General features: G+C 36.5%; 2 protein-coding genes across 2 annotated transcripts; one reads left to right on the forward strand and one right to left on the reverse strand.

The window, feature by feature from the left end:
• Positions 1–1,723: 1,723 nt before the first annotated feature.
• LOC116776174 (methionine--tRNA ligase, cytoplasmic) lies at positions 1,724–11,818 on the forward strand. The gene is made up of 24 exons (XM_032669287.2): positions 1,724–1,916; positions 2,216–2,336; positions 2,567–2,720; positions 2,979–3,119; positions 3,910–4,004; positions 4,345–4,458; positions 5,450–5,566; positions 5,951–6,026; positions 6,349–6,476; positions 6,883–6,987; positions 7,242–7,419; positions 7,551–7,715; positions 7,906–8,007; positions 8,104–8,221; positions 8,526–8,596; positions 8,689–8,786; positions 8,888–9,036; positions 9,278–9,410; positions 9,874–10,017; positions 10,092–10,227; positions 10,559–10,618; positions 10,687–10,851; positions 11,061–11,231; positions 11,692–11,818. Exons 1-24 carry the CDS (start codon positions 1,814–1,816, stop codon positions 11,806–11,808), a joined length of 2,961 nt encoding a protein of 986 aa, XP_032525178.2. The 5' UTR covers positions 1,724–1,813; the 3' UTR covers positions 11,809–11,818.
• Positions 11,819–11,997: 179 nt separating this feature from the next.
• LOC116776175 (zinc finger protein ZFP2-like) lies at positions 11,998–14,818 on the reverse strand. The gene is made up of 2 exons (XM_032669288.2): positions 13,265–14,818; positions 11,998–13,171 (listed from the first exon to the last, which is right to left on the reverse strand). The coding sequence occupies exons 1-2, from the start codon at positions 14,725–14,727 to the stop codon at positions 12,769–12,771; spliced, it is 1,866 nt and encodes a 621-aa protein (XP_032525179.2). The 5' UTR covers positions 14,728–14,818; the 3' UTR covers positions 11,998–12,768.
• Positions 14,819–15,332: the final 514 nt, after the last annotated feature.

The following is a 15,332-nucleotide window of genomic DNA, read 5'->3' on the forward strand; positions in this document are numbered from 1 at the left end:
TTTTATTAAACATCTGCAAATCTATTAAATCATAGAAAAAATACATATCTGTAATTCTGGTTGTATCCAAAATTTAACTTTATTTAAAACTATATACAAGGGTCCGAGTCCCCGTCAACAACAGTGGTATTTTTTAAAATAATATTTAAAAATGTTATATCAAATAGCTGTAAGAATCCAAAAAAATATCCTACCTGTAAGTTTTAATATATATATATATATATACATATATATATATACATATATATATATATATATATATACATATATATATATATATATATATATATATATATATATATAAAGACATTTAATCTGTGGTATTACAGAAAAAATGCACAATTGATATCACATGTTCTGTTATCGAAGAACTAAATATGGTTAGAGGGAATAATAAAATTATTACGTCCTGTCACTTCTAAATCGCAATAGCTCTATGACATGTAATTTAATTTATTTTTTAACACATCATCAATCGTCTGGTACGAAATTTTGTAATATATATATTATGTGAACATTTTAATACGGCTATCAAATAGTGGTCCCGTATAAATGTAGAAATAATGGACCATAGACAATTAGGGAATAAAAATTGGTTGAAAATGATATTACTAGAATTAAATCATTGTAATAGACTAGTGATTATTAGAATTAGGACATTCCATGGCAGATATGTTATTTATTTTTAAATAGTGTCGTTCCGATATCAGCGATGCATAAAATCTTTTTGTCTAAAAGATTCATAAAGATATGTATCTCAAAATTATTACTCTATGGTATAAATGCATTTTGTATAGTTTTGTTTAGATTTAAGAATTATTCCAAATTGATATTTATGAGAATTAACATTTAAGTTTACTATTTAAATAAATGTTTAATTTTTATCAATAAAATGATGAAACAGTATTTGTTTTTTCATGTTTCAACCCTGATTTTAAAATTCTTATTTAATATGTTTTGCTTGATATTCAAAAGTAAATAACTTTTTAAAATTGAATAATTAAAAAAAAATCATTTTAATAGGAAGTATAATTTTTATGACTATTTGTTTTCCTTAAAGTATTTTAGGTTGTTTTTGGGATTATAAAAAACCTTATTTCATTAAGATACTATTATAGGTTGGAATAGAATTGTGCAATTTTTTATATAAAATACTTTTAAATTTAATAGACTTCAAAAATATGAGCAATAAGTAAGAATTGAATTTTTATTTAAAAGCCTAACTCACAGTTAGGTCTCAAACCGAAAAAAAATATATATATCTTGCTTATTATGAGTAAAGATCAATTATTTGGGTGGTTGGCTGTTTTAAATGTGACCTTCATCCGTGCACAATTTATTCTGCCAGTGTCTTATAGAATGGAGGAGACGCGATCCGGGATTAACTTGCGATTATAATAAAATATAACATCTTCGACTGAAGTTACAAATAAGAATTTTGTTAGGAGATCTAAAACATAAGAGATATATACTGAGATCTAAGACTTTCGCGAGTTTTAATCATTTAAATGAAACTAATATTATTCGGATATACTACGAGTGCTTTTATTTTTGTAAAAATTTACATACTCCCGACGTTTCGGTTACTTTTCAGCAACCGTGATCACGGGCAGGCGAGATGTGAATGTCTATACTGTATAAAAAAACGTTGAGATTATTTGCTTATATGGCAGTGAAATGTCAAAACGTCACTATCTTAGTTTTTACTTTATGACATTGACAATTGACATACCTGCTCGGCTCTGCCAACACTTACTGAAGTATAGGTTATGTTGGAATTTCTATTTATTTTATATAAGTAAACATTATCATAATGAAGATTTATACTAACGAGAACAACACGGCTACATTGAAGCTGCTTATAGCGGCGAAGTTAGCTGGGAAAGACGTCGAATTGCTGAAGGGAACTCACGAAGGTAGAACATAAATTACGGCTAGATATATTTATAAATAAAAATAAATTTAACGTAGAAATAAGGCACTGAATAGATTATTAAATATTAATAAGTTTTTAATTCATTAGTAGTATAATTACAAGTTTTAAGACTAGTCTTAACCTTAATATTTTAAGTATTACTTAATATTATTGTAACGATTTTAAAATTGTTACTTTAATTTATGATTCATTATCTCGATTATTCAAGCAGAAGTTTCGTAAATTTAATATTATAAAATGATCGTGTATCACACACATATGATGTTGCTGTCCACACAGAATCTCCAGGTCCAGCAGTATTACCGCGTCTGGAAGTCCACGAGGAGCTCAGCTTCTTTAGCAGTAATGCAGCAGTTCAGTATCTATTCCCCGTACTAGATCTTTCCCAGAATGGACAATGGTAAGTTTTTTAGATTACATCCTGTGCTATAATTTGTTGCAAACAAAATTTTATAGATTCCCAGATATAATATCTATAATAAAATATATTTTTACACTATACATTTAAATGCTATCATTAGATTACATGATATATAATAAGACATAAACAGTATCAAAAGTATTTAAATTATGAATAACAACAAAGAAGGTTTTATATTTCGTTTAGTTTTAATATTTTAAGTTGTTCAGTCTACAGATGTTAGAATGGGAAGCGACTCGTCTTTATCCCGTCGTGTCGACCGTCCTGACCTCTAAGACCGTTTCATCCGAGTTGAAGGAAGCTTTAAACACCTCGTTACTGATTGCCGACAATCTTCTGGCTAAACATCAGTATATACTTGGGGTATATTAATATTTTTAGATACTTTTTAGTTATATTTAGATATCTTAGTTCTTTATTATCTATGATAAGTTTTGTTCGGAAATTTAAAATCATACTTGCATATTGTTAATGACACAATGCCATAGTTTTTTTTAATCGATATTTAAACATGAGACATGAAATTAATTGTTTAATAGTAGAATATTCTAATTTAAGACTCCAAATTTTGTAGAGTAATTTTAATTTCCAGCGGTTAAAAAGTTCTGTGTTTACTTCCAGGACAAACTGAGTCCTGTAGATGTATCAATATTCAGCACACTATATCCGTTGTGCTGCACAGATCTCAAGGATACCTATCTTAAAGAGTACAGTCATGTTCTCCGATGGTCCGGAGATATCGGGAACTCTGAGGCCGTCCAGGTAATCCTATATTTATAACCCCTGACAGTAAATTCTAGCATTAGTATGTGTGTCTGTATGTTCCATACAGGCTCTAACACAGATTAACTGATACGAATACAGATTTTTTCATTTGTAAGCCAATTTCTTTGTCGTGGTTGTTGGGTAAATTTGGTTTATTTAAGTCCAGGAGTGGAAAAGTATGTACCCTTTTCCAAAATGGCTATGATATGATCAGTGCCGGCGTTAGGGGGGGGCGTGATGGGGCGATGGCCCAGGGCGACAAATTCGGGGGGGCGCCAAGGTCTGAAGTTGGAGTCTCTTGCCTCTCCTGGTGCAAACCCTCAGAACTGTCCTCTACGCTCTGTGCATATGCATATTTTTTATTGAGATTTTTTTTAGATGGATTTTTTGAGGGTTTGTGTTCGAGGAATGACTCTAACGATATCGTGCACACGGTGCTTACGCTTACGATTGGTGCAATACTTCCACCGCCAAACCGATACGCGTGACACGTGGTAGATGGTGGGGATAACTGAACCTTCTACGTCCGCGTCGTTAGCTCTGGGTAACGCTAAAGGAAGGATGAAATTCTTAATATAATTTTACTTGGGATCAGCAAAAAACTAACACTTGAAATTGCTTCCCTCAAGTGGGCGCCACAATATTTTCGCCCGGGGTATCAGTGGCCCTTACGCCGGCACTGGATATGATGATGATATGATGACTGTATCATAGAATTATTATATTTTCATTAAATTAACTGTCCGTTCAGTAACTGGAACCCATCAGATATATGTTTATATTACAGGAAGCTGTAAAACAGTGGGGCGGATCCCCTAACAGTCCACCATCAGCCTCATCGCTGCTGGGTACTCCACAAGTCGTCATACAAACACCGACCGGGTATATTGCACCTTATTTCATATGAAATAGAGATCAATTTATCATATCATATCATTAGAGTATTTCAGACAAACTTTACATATGATAATGAACCTTATTGTTTTATTTATAAGTTGCATTTTTCCATACATAACTAAGCATTTAAACTTTGAACCTTAAAAGTACAGTATAAGATATATTTTCCCCTGTATTCGTAATATTACACTTGATACTTGTTCATACAAAACTCAACCCAATACCACTGTCGTAAGATTCAAATTTGTATGAGCTCCATATGGCATACAATAATTGACTATATGCCTATACAAATAGAGTCTCATTTTGCTATAAAATCTTCCAGATCCCCCGATGAAGTGCCAGAGAAGCTGTCCGCCGAGGAGTTGGAAATGGCGAGAGACAACTTCCTCAACGGAATCAACAAGCTGCAGCCGCCGTTAAAGAGAGAAGGAGTCGTGTGAGATGATAAAATATATTTTTTTAATGTTCTAGTAACAAAATGTATGAACATGATGTCTCAACTGCTACGGGAGACATTTTGTTAGAATGTATGCATGTTTGTTACTCTACACCACAAGAACTGCTGGACGGATTCTGATTACGCTTTCCTATAACGTAGACTATACATTAAGATGAGCTCAGGGCCGGATTTAAACTCAATGCCGCTCCTGGGCACCGGAAAAAAGTCCGCCCTATTACTAGAATTTTACTTAAGGGGGGAAATACTTGTAGAAAGACGTTTTCATGCTGATTTTTTAATAATTTTTTTAAGGTATGAAAACTAATGTTATATATTGAAACTATCAGGTTATTTCATATATTTCCTTTCTTTTAAATTAAAATTAATTAGTGAAATCGATAAATTATAACATTTTTTTTTAATTGATTGATTGTTAAAGTTGATGTTTTAAGAAATGCAAAAAAGAATTCCGAAATTTTTTAAATTTTTCAAAAATAAATACTAATTAAATTTCTTTAATTCCAGAAAATAGAAAAATCGATTATTATTTGAAATCTCCAAGGAAACAAATTGATTAAATCATTTTGATTATTAATTTTTACTAAGAAAGTGCCAAAATTACAATTCATAAATAATGAATGAATTGAATTTCTTGATTTATCAATTAAACAAAAAATTATAAATTAATAGAATTAATTATATTGGGGAATCTCGATAAAACTAAAAAAAAAAATTTTATCACTTTCAAAATTTTGCCGCCCTAAAACATTTGTCGCCCTGGGCACTTGCCCCGACTGCCCCTAGTGTAAATCCACCGCTGGATGAGCTATAGGCTATAATCCATTCAGAAGTTTCCTGTATAGTGGAAAAAGTCCTAACAATAGTACGACCCTCTATCGCACACCCACATACATATAGCAGACATTAATTTTTATCACAACACAGACGAAGTTGCACTAATGAGCCAGTCGTGATCATTATTTTCCAGTCTGCCGGATAAGGATCGCAGGAACGTCCTGATAACCTCCGCCCTGCCGTACGTCAACAACGTGCCTCACCTCGGCAACATTATAGGCTGCGTCCTCTCCGCGGATATATTCTCCAGGTCCGCCGAGTGCTGGCTTTGTTTATTATTAACGCTTTGTTAAGCAATATAAGTTTTAAAACTTGTGGCGAAATGAAAAACAAAGAAAAGTGACATTTATATAATAGCTGCCGGAAACATATATGACATAGTAAATCGTTATGGTATCATCAAATCAGTATGGCATTGAGATTTGATCAAATCCGTATCCATTTGAGATTTGATCAAATCCTCGTGTACATCAGATTTGACAAATGCCATAAATATTGCCGAAATAAGTTTTTTAAAATAACGTGTTCTTTAAATTAGATTCTTTTTGTTTTTAAAAAACTCTTCTGAAGTCTTTAATTCAGTATATATTTTCTATATAAATGTATTATTTCTGTATGTAACAATGTTTGTCAGATATTGTCGTCTGTGTGGCTTCAACACGCTGTTCGTGTGCGGCACGGACGAGTACGGCACGGCCACTGAGACGAAGGTAACTATATATATATGTCTGTATGTGCTTATATAATGTCAAAGAAAATATATGATTTCGCATATGATACTTAATCATACAAAAAATTTTATTTTTCTTCAAAAATACAAGAATTATTGAGAGTTCTGAGCAAAGTGCGTCCAAAGACAACTTTGAAATCATAGAATCACATCAAAATCGTTCCATCCATCGATAGATGGATGTATTTCTGGTTTGCTTTAAGTTATTTATAATAACAACTTTTCAAGTGTTGCCATTATATGTATATATATATCTCTATTCATCTCCCGTCTCCATCTCCATCTATCTCTGTCTCTGTCAGGCGTTGGAGGAAGGCGTCACACCGCGTCAGATATGTGATAAGTATTTCGCCATCCACGACGCTGTGTATCGCTGGTTCAACATAGACTTTGATTACTTCGGAAGGACCAGCACCGAGCAACAGACAAGGTACACACACACACACACACACACACACACACACACACACACACGCACACACACACACACACGCACACACACACACACACACGCACACACACACACACACACACACACACACACACACATATATATATATAGTTTTGATATTTTCTAAAGATACTTTTACCTGTCCTTCTAATATTAAATAATATAGTATTATTCCATACATAAGTAGAAATTATTTAAGATCAAACGAAGACCCATACAGATGCATGTTTGAATATCTCTCTCACTAAGGTGCTTGTAGAATAACTATAGTACTGATCACGCAGACAATTGATTATATTTATGTGGAAAATGTTTTGGAAAAAATCAATTCTCCCTAAACCGGAAGTTGACATTGGTTTAAATGTATCCCGTTATTTTCCTGCAGGATAGCCCAGGACCTGTTCAAGAAACTGAACGCCAACGGCTTCGTCAGCAAGCAGACGGTGGAGCAGTTGTACTGTGAGAAGTGTGACAGATTCCTCGCTGACAGGTCAATACGGAACTATCTCCAGCTGTTAGGGTCTAGATGAATAATAAAAACTGGCAGTACAAGTCCATGGATCTATGCAGATTCAGTTTTAAATGTTAATATATATATATATATAAAATATTACATTTTTCTCACTATATAGTAATCCAGGCCTTAACAATGTGCACGGCATTCATCAGACGCCTATGTCCAGGAAAGAGCTGAGTGTATGGACCACAGTAACAGATTGAAGGTAATAATTTGTGTACCTACAGGTTCGTGGAGGGTACCTGTCCCCACCCCGGCTGTTTGTACGACAACGCCCGCGGGGACCAGTGCGATAAGTGCGGGAAGCTCATCAACGCTGTCGAGCTCCGCGAGGCGAGGTGCAAGGTGTGCTCCAGCTCGCCCGCCGTCAGGAACAGCGACCAGCTGTTCATAGAACTACCTCAGGTGGGCTAACTGACTTATATTGCTATTTAAATCTATCAGGATATTAAGATTTGTGTTTATGATAATGAAGTTTGTTTATATTGTTTATCTTGTTTCGTTGGATGTATTTGTATATATTTATACCGTTCCAGTTGGAGCCCTCTCTCCGTTCGTGGGCGTCGCGGGCGGAGGCCGGGTGGTCTGGTCCAGCTCGCGCCGTGCTCCGGGCCTGGATGAGGGACAAGCTGAGATGTAGGGCCGTCACTAGAGATCTCAAGTGGGGTGTCCCTGTGCCTATAACCGGCTTTGAGAATAAAGTGAGTTATGTTTTCGTTTTGACGTTTGATATATGTGAATATAACAAAGAGATCCGGGTTAACTATAGTTAATTTTAAACACTGTGTTAATAAGTTATTTTAAATTAACTTAGTTACAATATGTTTTATATTTTTACTACTTCCTGTATATACTGAACTTAGAATATTATTATTATTGTACATGAACCAGGTATTCTACGTGTGGTTCGACGCACCGATCGGCTACCTCAGTATAACGGAGTGCGCGACCGGGAACTACGAGAAGTGGTGGAAACGGTCGCCGGACTATGACGTTAGTATAACGCGCTAGCAGATAGCGTGTCGCAGTGCGACCGTATATAGTGTGCAAACGTGATATGTCTGTGTAATATATATATATGTGTTCCAGGTGAAGCTCTACCAGTTCATGGCCAAGGACAACGTTCCGTTCCACGTGATAATGTTCCCAGCTACGGTCATCGGGGTCAACGAGGGTCACCTGCTGGTGGACCACATCTACGCCACAGGTGACACAGATCTGTAACTAGAATGTAACACACACTTTATGTAGTGGCGTTTTTTTCGACGCGCGTTTTTGTCTGGACGTGAATTTAAACGCTCGTTTATGTTTCTTATATTATATTTACTTGTACTAGATGATTTGTAAGATTTACTTAGGTTTGTGTGTGATTGTCGCTCACTGAAGGGACATACTGAATCGATTTCGGTGATGTTTTTGTATTCAACAAGACGCTGTACTGAAAGGAATATGCATACAACATATATATATTTTTTGTGCAGTCTGGTTAAGTAATTTTTAATATTTTTCAGAATATTTGAACTATGAAGACACTAAGTTCTCCAAGTCCCGCGGCGTGGGCGTGTTCGGGACGGACGCTCGGGTAACACTATACAGCACTAACCGACATACAAACATCCCTCATGTGTTTATGGTTTCGAGAACCTCAGTAATAATAATATTGTTGCTCCCCAGGACACGGGCATACCGTCCGACGTGTGGCGCTTCTACCTGGCCATGATCAGGCCAGAGACCTCCGACTCCAGCTTCAGCTGGGCGGACCTCGCCACCAGGTACACGCGCACACACGCACACACACACACGAGTCGCCTGAGCTGTGTCCGTATTTAATGTTATTTGCTATCGCTCCAACGTATTCCCGTCTGTCCCTCAGGAACAACTCGGAGCTGCTCAACAACCTGGGTAACTTCTGCCACCGGAGCCTGAGCTTCTGTTACAGCTCGTTCTCCGCAGCCGTTCCCGACACGCAGCTCGCGCACACGGACCTGGAGATCATAGCCGGAGTCAACAGGGACGTGGTCGGTGCGTACATCACCCGCGGCGTCTGTCGGCCAGCTGTGGCACAAATATTAAACAGATTTTAATGAGGCTGTCAGATGTAGTTCAGATGTCAGAATACGATACGGGATGTAGTTTATGTCGCATGCCGTGACACGCGATAGATGTCGCTGTCTGTCGCGTGTCGTAGCTGTCGTTCAGTGTATATATTTTCGTACACATCTCGCCGCCAGTCGCGTGTATGTCTGTCCTGCTCGTGTTCCAGCGTATGTCCAGCACCTGGAGCGAGGTCGGCTGCGGGACGCGCTCCGCCACGTGCTGCGAGTGTCCCGCGCCGGCAACCTGTACATGCAGGACACGCAGCCCTGGGCGCTGCTGAAGGGCGGGACACAGGACAGGTGAGCGACACGACTGCTCTCAGACCTCATACTTTAAGGATATGCAAGGATTTTCAAGGATTTTCGTTAATAGACAGTTTCTTCCACGTATGTCATTCCTCTCCGTCTCTCACGCACATCGTAACCCGAACTCATGTTCCAGGTCTCCCGCATGTTCGGTTTAGTTATTTTATTTCTCCCCCAACCGCTCCGGCGGGTAGATGTTATTCGTTTTCTAAAGCTCTCGCGTCATTTAATTTTCAACCGACTTCGAAATAAGGTGTTACACCCGGTCAGCTGAGCCGACCGAGGGCTCATTTTCTGTTTTCATCAACAATTCTGAACATTTCTCGTATTGAATAATGTTCACTTATAAATGCGTAATATTACTGTGTCACTCTAAAATTTCAAATAGTATTTATAATTCAACAAAATGTTTAATAGCCTGCTTTTCCTCATATATTATTTACGTCTGTTTGAACAGGGTGAAGGCTGCAACAACGATAGGTGTCTGTTGTGAGCTGGTGGCTCTGCTGGCAGCCCTGCTGGCCCCGTACATGCCCGACACCAGCAAACGGCTCTGCACACAACTGAACATAGACCAGAGCGAGCTAAGGATTAACCCGACGTAAGTGTTAACAAATTAGTTTCGTTATCCGGAGACTTATCCGTATTAAAATATCTCGTGTGCGGCCCCTGTAGGGAGCCCTGTATGGTGAGGTTCCTGGGGCCGGGACACACGATCAACAAGCCGGAGCCGCTCTTCACCAAGATAGAGCAGCAGACGGTCGACGAGTTGCGGAGGAAGTACGCCGGCACACAGGCGGACAGGCAGAAGGTAGGAGAGAGAGAAAGAGAGAGAGAGGGGGGGGTGAACATTAAAAATATAGGGAGGGAGAAAAAAACAACTATGAAATATTTTTTCACCCTCAACTTTACGCGTTACTAAGACTGTTTATTCCTCGGTCTCTTTTCCAACACGTGTCGTGTAGACCAAGCTTTATATCATATATCTTATATTTTCGTTAGGACCCGGTAGCTCAACCCTCAGTCCGTCTGTAATAAGAGTCTTTGTGGCCAGGTTCGGGCGGGACGGGTCACAGTTCCGTTTTTTAGAAGTTTTGTTTGGTTTTAGAAATAATAGTAGTTAACGTTTTTTATGGTTTCAGTCGAACGGAGACTGCAAGAAGCTGAGTGTCGCTGAGTTAGAGGCAGCCATATCCGCTCAGGTTACACCTTAAAAAAAATATATATATATCTATCTTTTATAATAATACTCGTAACTAATTAAATTTAGGGTGAAAAAGTTAGAAAATTGAAATCGTCTACAAAGGACAAGGCGGTTTGGCAACCGGAAGTAGACGTACTGCTGGCTCTGAAGAAACAACTCACCCTCGCGCACACACACGCCGACCAGCAGACGGGCAGCGCGGCGGAGCTGGAGAGAGCCGTCGCTGAACAAGTTAGTATATATATATATATATAAATAAATCATTACTTTTTGTTCGTAAAGGGACCTTCACATGCACAGACTTCCAAAACTTATCAATATACATACGTATATATATATATATATATATATATAAACAATATAATATCCTTAATAATGCTCATGTCACTTAAAACCAGTTACAATACAAAGCTGATATATGTAGCTCACGACTTTTCCAGGGCGATAAAGTGAGAAAACTGAAGGCATCGACGAAAGATAAAACCGTTTGGCAGCCGGAGGTCAATAAACTGTTGGCGCTGAAAAAACAACTCGCGGAACACACGGACAGACAGACGGGCAACCACTCCCCGGGCAGCGTGGAGCAGCTGGAGAAGGCTATAGCTGAACAGGTGACACACCGACTAATATATATATCTAGTAAATAGATTTAATTTCACAAAGATTAATAGCTGATTTGATTGACATACAGCGTCTCAGAATCTCAATAGCTTTAAAAGCTTGTCAGTTATATGTATCAAGAGCTGACTGGCCGTGTGTCTCTGTCAGCATAGATTATATACAAGACCAGTGCCAAAGGAGGTAGCAGATTTCAGGTTAATGGTACAAATACTAATCTAAAGCATTCGTACTTATCTCTCAAGAATTATCTTGTTCCGAAGCCTTCCAGAATTTATCATACATCACAAAACACAGTATGAATTCCTATAAATATCTTAACATAGCTTCAAGATTTAATAACTAATAATTTTGGCCATTAAAATATCCGGTCCCAGGTGAAGTCGTTCAGACGTTTGAGGAACAAACAAACAAACATACGTGCTCATATTTGTAATCTTTGTTTTCCCACAGGGAGATAAGGTCAGGAAGCTGAAAGCATCCACGAAGGACAAGTCAGTTTGGCAGCCGGAGGTCAACGTACTCTTGGACCTAAAAAAACAGCTGACAGCATTACAAGCCAATAAATAAGTCACCAACAGTCTGGCATTTAATTTACACTCCATACAAACATTGTTAGAGATCTGAACGTTACATATATCATGTAAAAAAAACAACAAAGACCGAGGAGCTTGTGGAAGTTGTTCGTTACAAACATTAATTTATATCATGCGATGTACATTTTGTTTTACTTAAAATTAACTCGACAATTGTTCCTGTTTAATTTACAATATTATTAAATTTTTGCTTTTAGAATAGGTCAATCAAATTTCTGTTTGAGGTATATAGAATTTTTTTTCACTGTAAACAGTTAGTGGATATGTCTGTCTGTTAAAAATAAATTATTATATATATATATATATATAAATCCCATAGTGATTAATGTTTGCCACCTTATGATTTGAAACTGCCCGTTTAAATTTCTTAATTAATATAAATGTAGCTGTTTTAAACAAGTATTCGTCTGTGTATGTTTTGTGCTGGAAAATAAATTATTGATAAAAATTATTCGATTTTATTGACAATAAAAAAATATATTATTTACTAAAAAAATTCTCATCACAACAGTATGACAATTTAATATGCATATGCCAATATAGAATGCCATTACAAGTCCGGTAATACTAGCTCATGAAGTAACGAATAAGCAAGACAGATTAAAAATAGTTATAATACCTAGTGAACATAATTACATATAAATGCACTTTTTTTTAAATCTATAGTTGGCACAGATAGTTTAATTTTGCACGATATTAATCTTCTGTATAATTCACTAAATAGTTTGTATATATTGTGGTAACTAAAAAAAAAATACTGTACTAAATGGCACCCATTGAACCTTTTCAACAGTAACGTAATTATTTATCATATATGATTTAGAATTAAACGTAACATACAAATGAACGTACACAGAAACTGGTCAAAATGTACACAAAAAGTTATTTGAAATTACAAAATATATAAATAGTTACACTGAGGCCGGTGATGCTTTCACATAACAAGCATGTCGTTCCCGTGACTCCTTAAATGCACTTTCAAAGCTGACGACTTCCTGAACCCTTGCCCGCAGCTCGTGCAGGTGAAGGGCCTCTCTCCGGTGTGACATCTGATATGACCCACAAGATCCTGCCGCTGAATGAACGCCTTCTCACACAACATACACTGGTACGGCTTCTCCCCGGTGTGTGTCCGTCTGTGATTCTTCAATGTCCCTAAAGCTGTGAATCTCATTGAGCACAGATCACAAGCATATCTTTTCTCACCGGTGTGTATTCTTCTGTGTTTTGTTAATGAACTAGACGTTGTGAAGCCGTTCCCACACTCATCACATACAAACGGATGCTTGCCAGTGTGCTTACGAGTGTGAGCATCGAGCTCGCCTTTAGATACAAAACTGAAAAATTATATTAATTATAAGTAAAAGGCTTTGAAGATGTAAATAAATATTAAAATAGGTGAATAATATTACAATACATTGATGAAGTACCTTCTATCACAGTTACTACACTTGTAAGGTTTTAATCCCTGATGCCGCCTCATGTGTTGGGCTAAATTCGTCTTCTGTGTGAAACCTCTTCCGCAAATCGAACAGAGGAACGGCTTTTCGCCTGTGTGGGTCCGCAAATGTTCGTTGAGCACTGAATGTACAGCAAAAGTCTTGCTGCAGACATTGCATTGATATTTCCTAGTGTTTGTGTGTTGTTTCTTGTGGAATTCAAGACTTTCCTGGTTGGAGAAGCTCTTAGTGCATGTGTCACACTTGAAGCCTTTTATCTTGGTGTGCGCATTTTCTATATGGTTCTCTAAATGTGCCTGATGTTTGAACTCTCTTTTGCATGTCGTGCAAACAAATTTCTGATCATTTTTATCTAGATGCGAGTTGATGTGTTCCGTCAATAGTTTTCTACTTAGGAATTTTCTAGAACACATTGAGCATTGGAATTCTTTCTTTTTCGCACATTTTCTGTGCTTTTCTAGATGCTTTTCAAATGCTTTCACATCTGGCAGTACCCGAGTACAGTGAGGACAGGATATTGTTGATGACTCATCAACTGCACCTGGTTTTAGTGTTTCCCGTCTCTTTGCCAAACTGTTTGATTTTTTTTCATTACTTATTTGTTTTGTAACAGGAGTTTCTTGGTTAAAGATTTTTGTTGTACAAGAAATCTCATCGCTACATGTGCTATCTACTTGACTAAAGTCATACTTATTGCTAATATTACAACCATTTGTAAAGTTTTGGTCGAAGTTACACACATTTTGTGCATTTTCGTGTGTATTTGAACCTGTTTTTAATAATTCCGAACATGCTGTCTCTTTTTTGCAAACAACAAATAAATTTTCACACTTCTTGGTGCTTTCTTCATGATTACATTTTTCCAAATGCGACTTGAACTGTTTTATATCTTCGTACTCTCTGTCATACTCGCTTGCTATAGTTTTGGGAAGACAAATCAAAGGACTTGTTTCTGGTACTTCAATTTTATCAATGAGATTAGTATTGGATAAATCTTCTATGTCTCCTTGTAAGAAATCATCTCTCTCCTGTTTTATCACGTTCAAAACATCAAGCTTAAGTGTATCATTCTCGTTACTTAAACTATCATCATTATTGAAAGACGGAGATAAATTGTTATTCGCGATTAGATCTTGCTTTACAAAATCGTCAACAAACACGGAGCAGTTTAAAAATTCATTTTTTAGTAATGTTTCTGACTGAATACAACGCGTTTTGAACTCTTCAGTTTTCCGTATCATAATAAAGCACTCGTTACATATCTGTTTGGGATATTTTTCACTTATAATTATATCAAAGCTCGTAATGAAACTCAAAACTTCGCACACAGTCCTATCGTCGTTCTCCATTTTACTTAACAATGACTTACAATTAACGGCTTCCTTCAGACAGGTTCTACAAATACCATCTTTTTTCAATAGTAAATTTGCCATATTATTAAAAATAAACTAAATAATACTAAATAGTAAAGAGGAATCACAGCTTGAGTTTATTTCTGTTGTCTGTTGACACAATGTTCAGCTTGACAGTTTATACTTTTTAATAACATAACATTGTTGAGGCAAGAGTCCGGGGGTCAAACTAAAAACAACACGTTTTTTATGTACACCTCATAGTAATGTATAGAAAAAAAGCGAGAAGTTAAAAAACGGTCTCAATTTCAGAATTTATTCTTTAAGCTTTGATAAAATTTGTGCTTTTGGAATAAGAAAACTAATTTGATGTTTCTAATTTTTTTTTCCGTATATAAAATTTTGCAAATAACAAATGTTAATAATTTCACGAAGGAAAAAGTTTTGAGTTTAATTTTCATCTAATTTTGTTGTGTGGCATTACCAGAACTGAGCTATCTCGAAGCTGTGTTGAATTGCAGATCTTACGTCGAATACCGGAATAGATATTATTTAAATCATTTATTTATTTAGTGGTACAAAATAATTAGGAAAAGAAAAATTATATTAATAGGTTAAAAAAAATTACTTTATCCTGTATAGCATATTTTGTTTTATATTATATATACATGCGTACTCACTAATAA

Source organism: Danaus plexippus, chromosome 28 (assembly GCF_018135715.1).
Source record: "Danaus plexippus chromosome 28, MEX_DaPlex, whole genome shotgun sequence".
In the NCBI taxonomy this organism is placed as follows: Eukaryota; Metazoa; Arthropoda; class Insecta; order Lepidoptera; family Nymphalidae; genus Danaus; species Danaus plexippus.

Bases quoted from the DNA above. Each gene is read 5' to 3' on its own strand.
- LOC116776174 (XM_032669287.2), top strand. From the start codon at position 1,814: ATGAAGATTTATACTAACGAGAACAACACGGCTACATTGAAGCTGCTT. The intron at 8,597-8,688 runs GTAACACTATAC...GTTGCTCCCCAG, and splicing joins TGTTCGGGACGGACGCTCGG to GACACGGGCATACCGTCCGA. The intron at 10,018-10,091 runs GTAAGTGTTAAC...CGGCCCCTGTAG, and splicing joins GAGCTAAGGATTAACCCGAC to GGAGCCCTGTATGGTGAGGT.
- LOC116776175 (XM_032669288.2), bottom strand. From the start codon at position 14,727: ATGGCAAATTTACTATTGAAAAAAGATGGTATTTGTAGAACCTGTCTG. The intron at 13,172-13,264 runs GTACTTCATCAA...ATAATTTTTCAG, and splicing joins TGTAGTAACTGTGATAGAAG to TTTTGTATCTAAAGGCGAGC.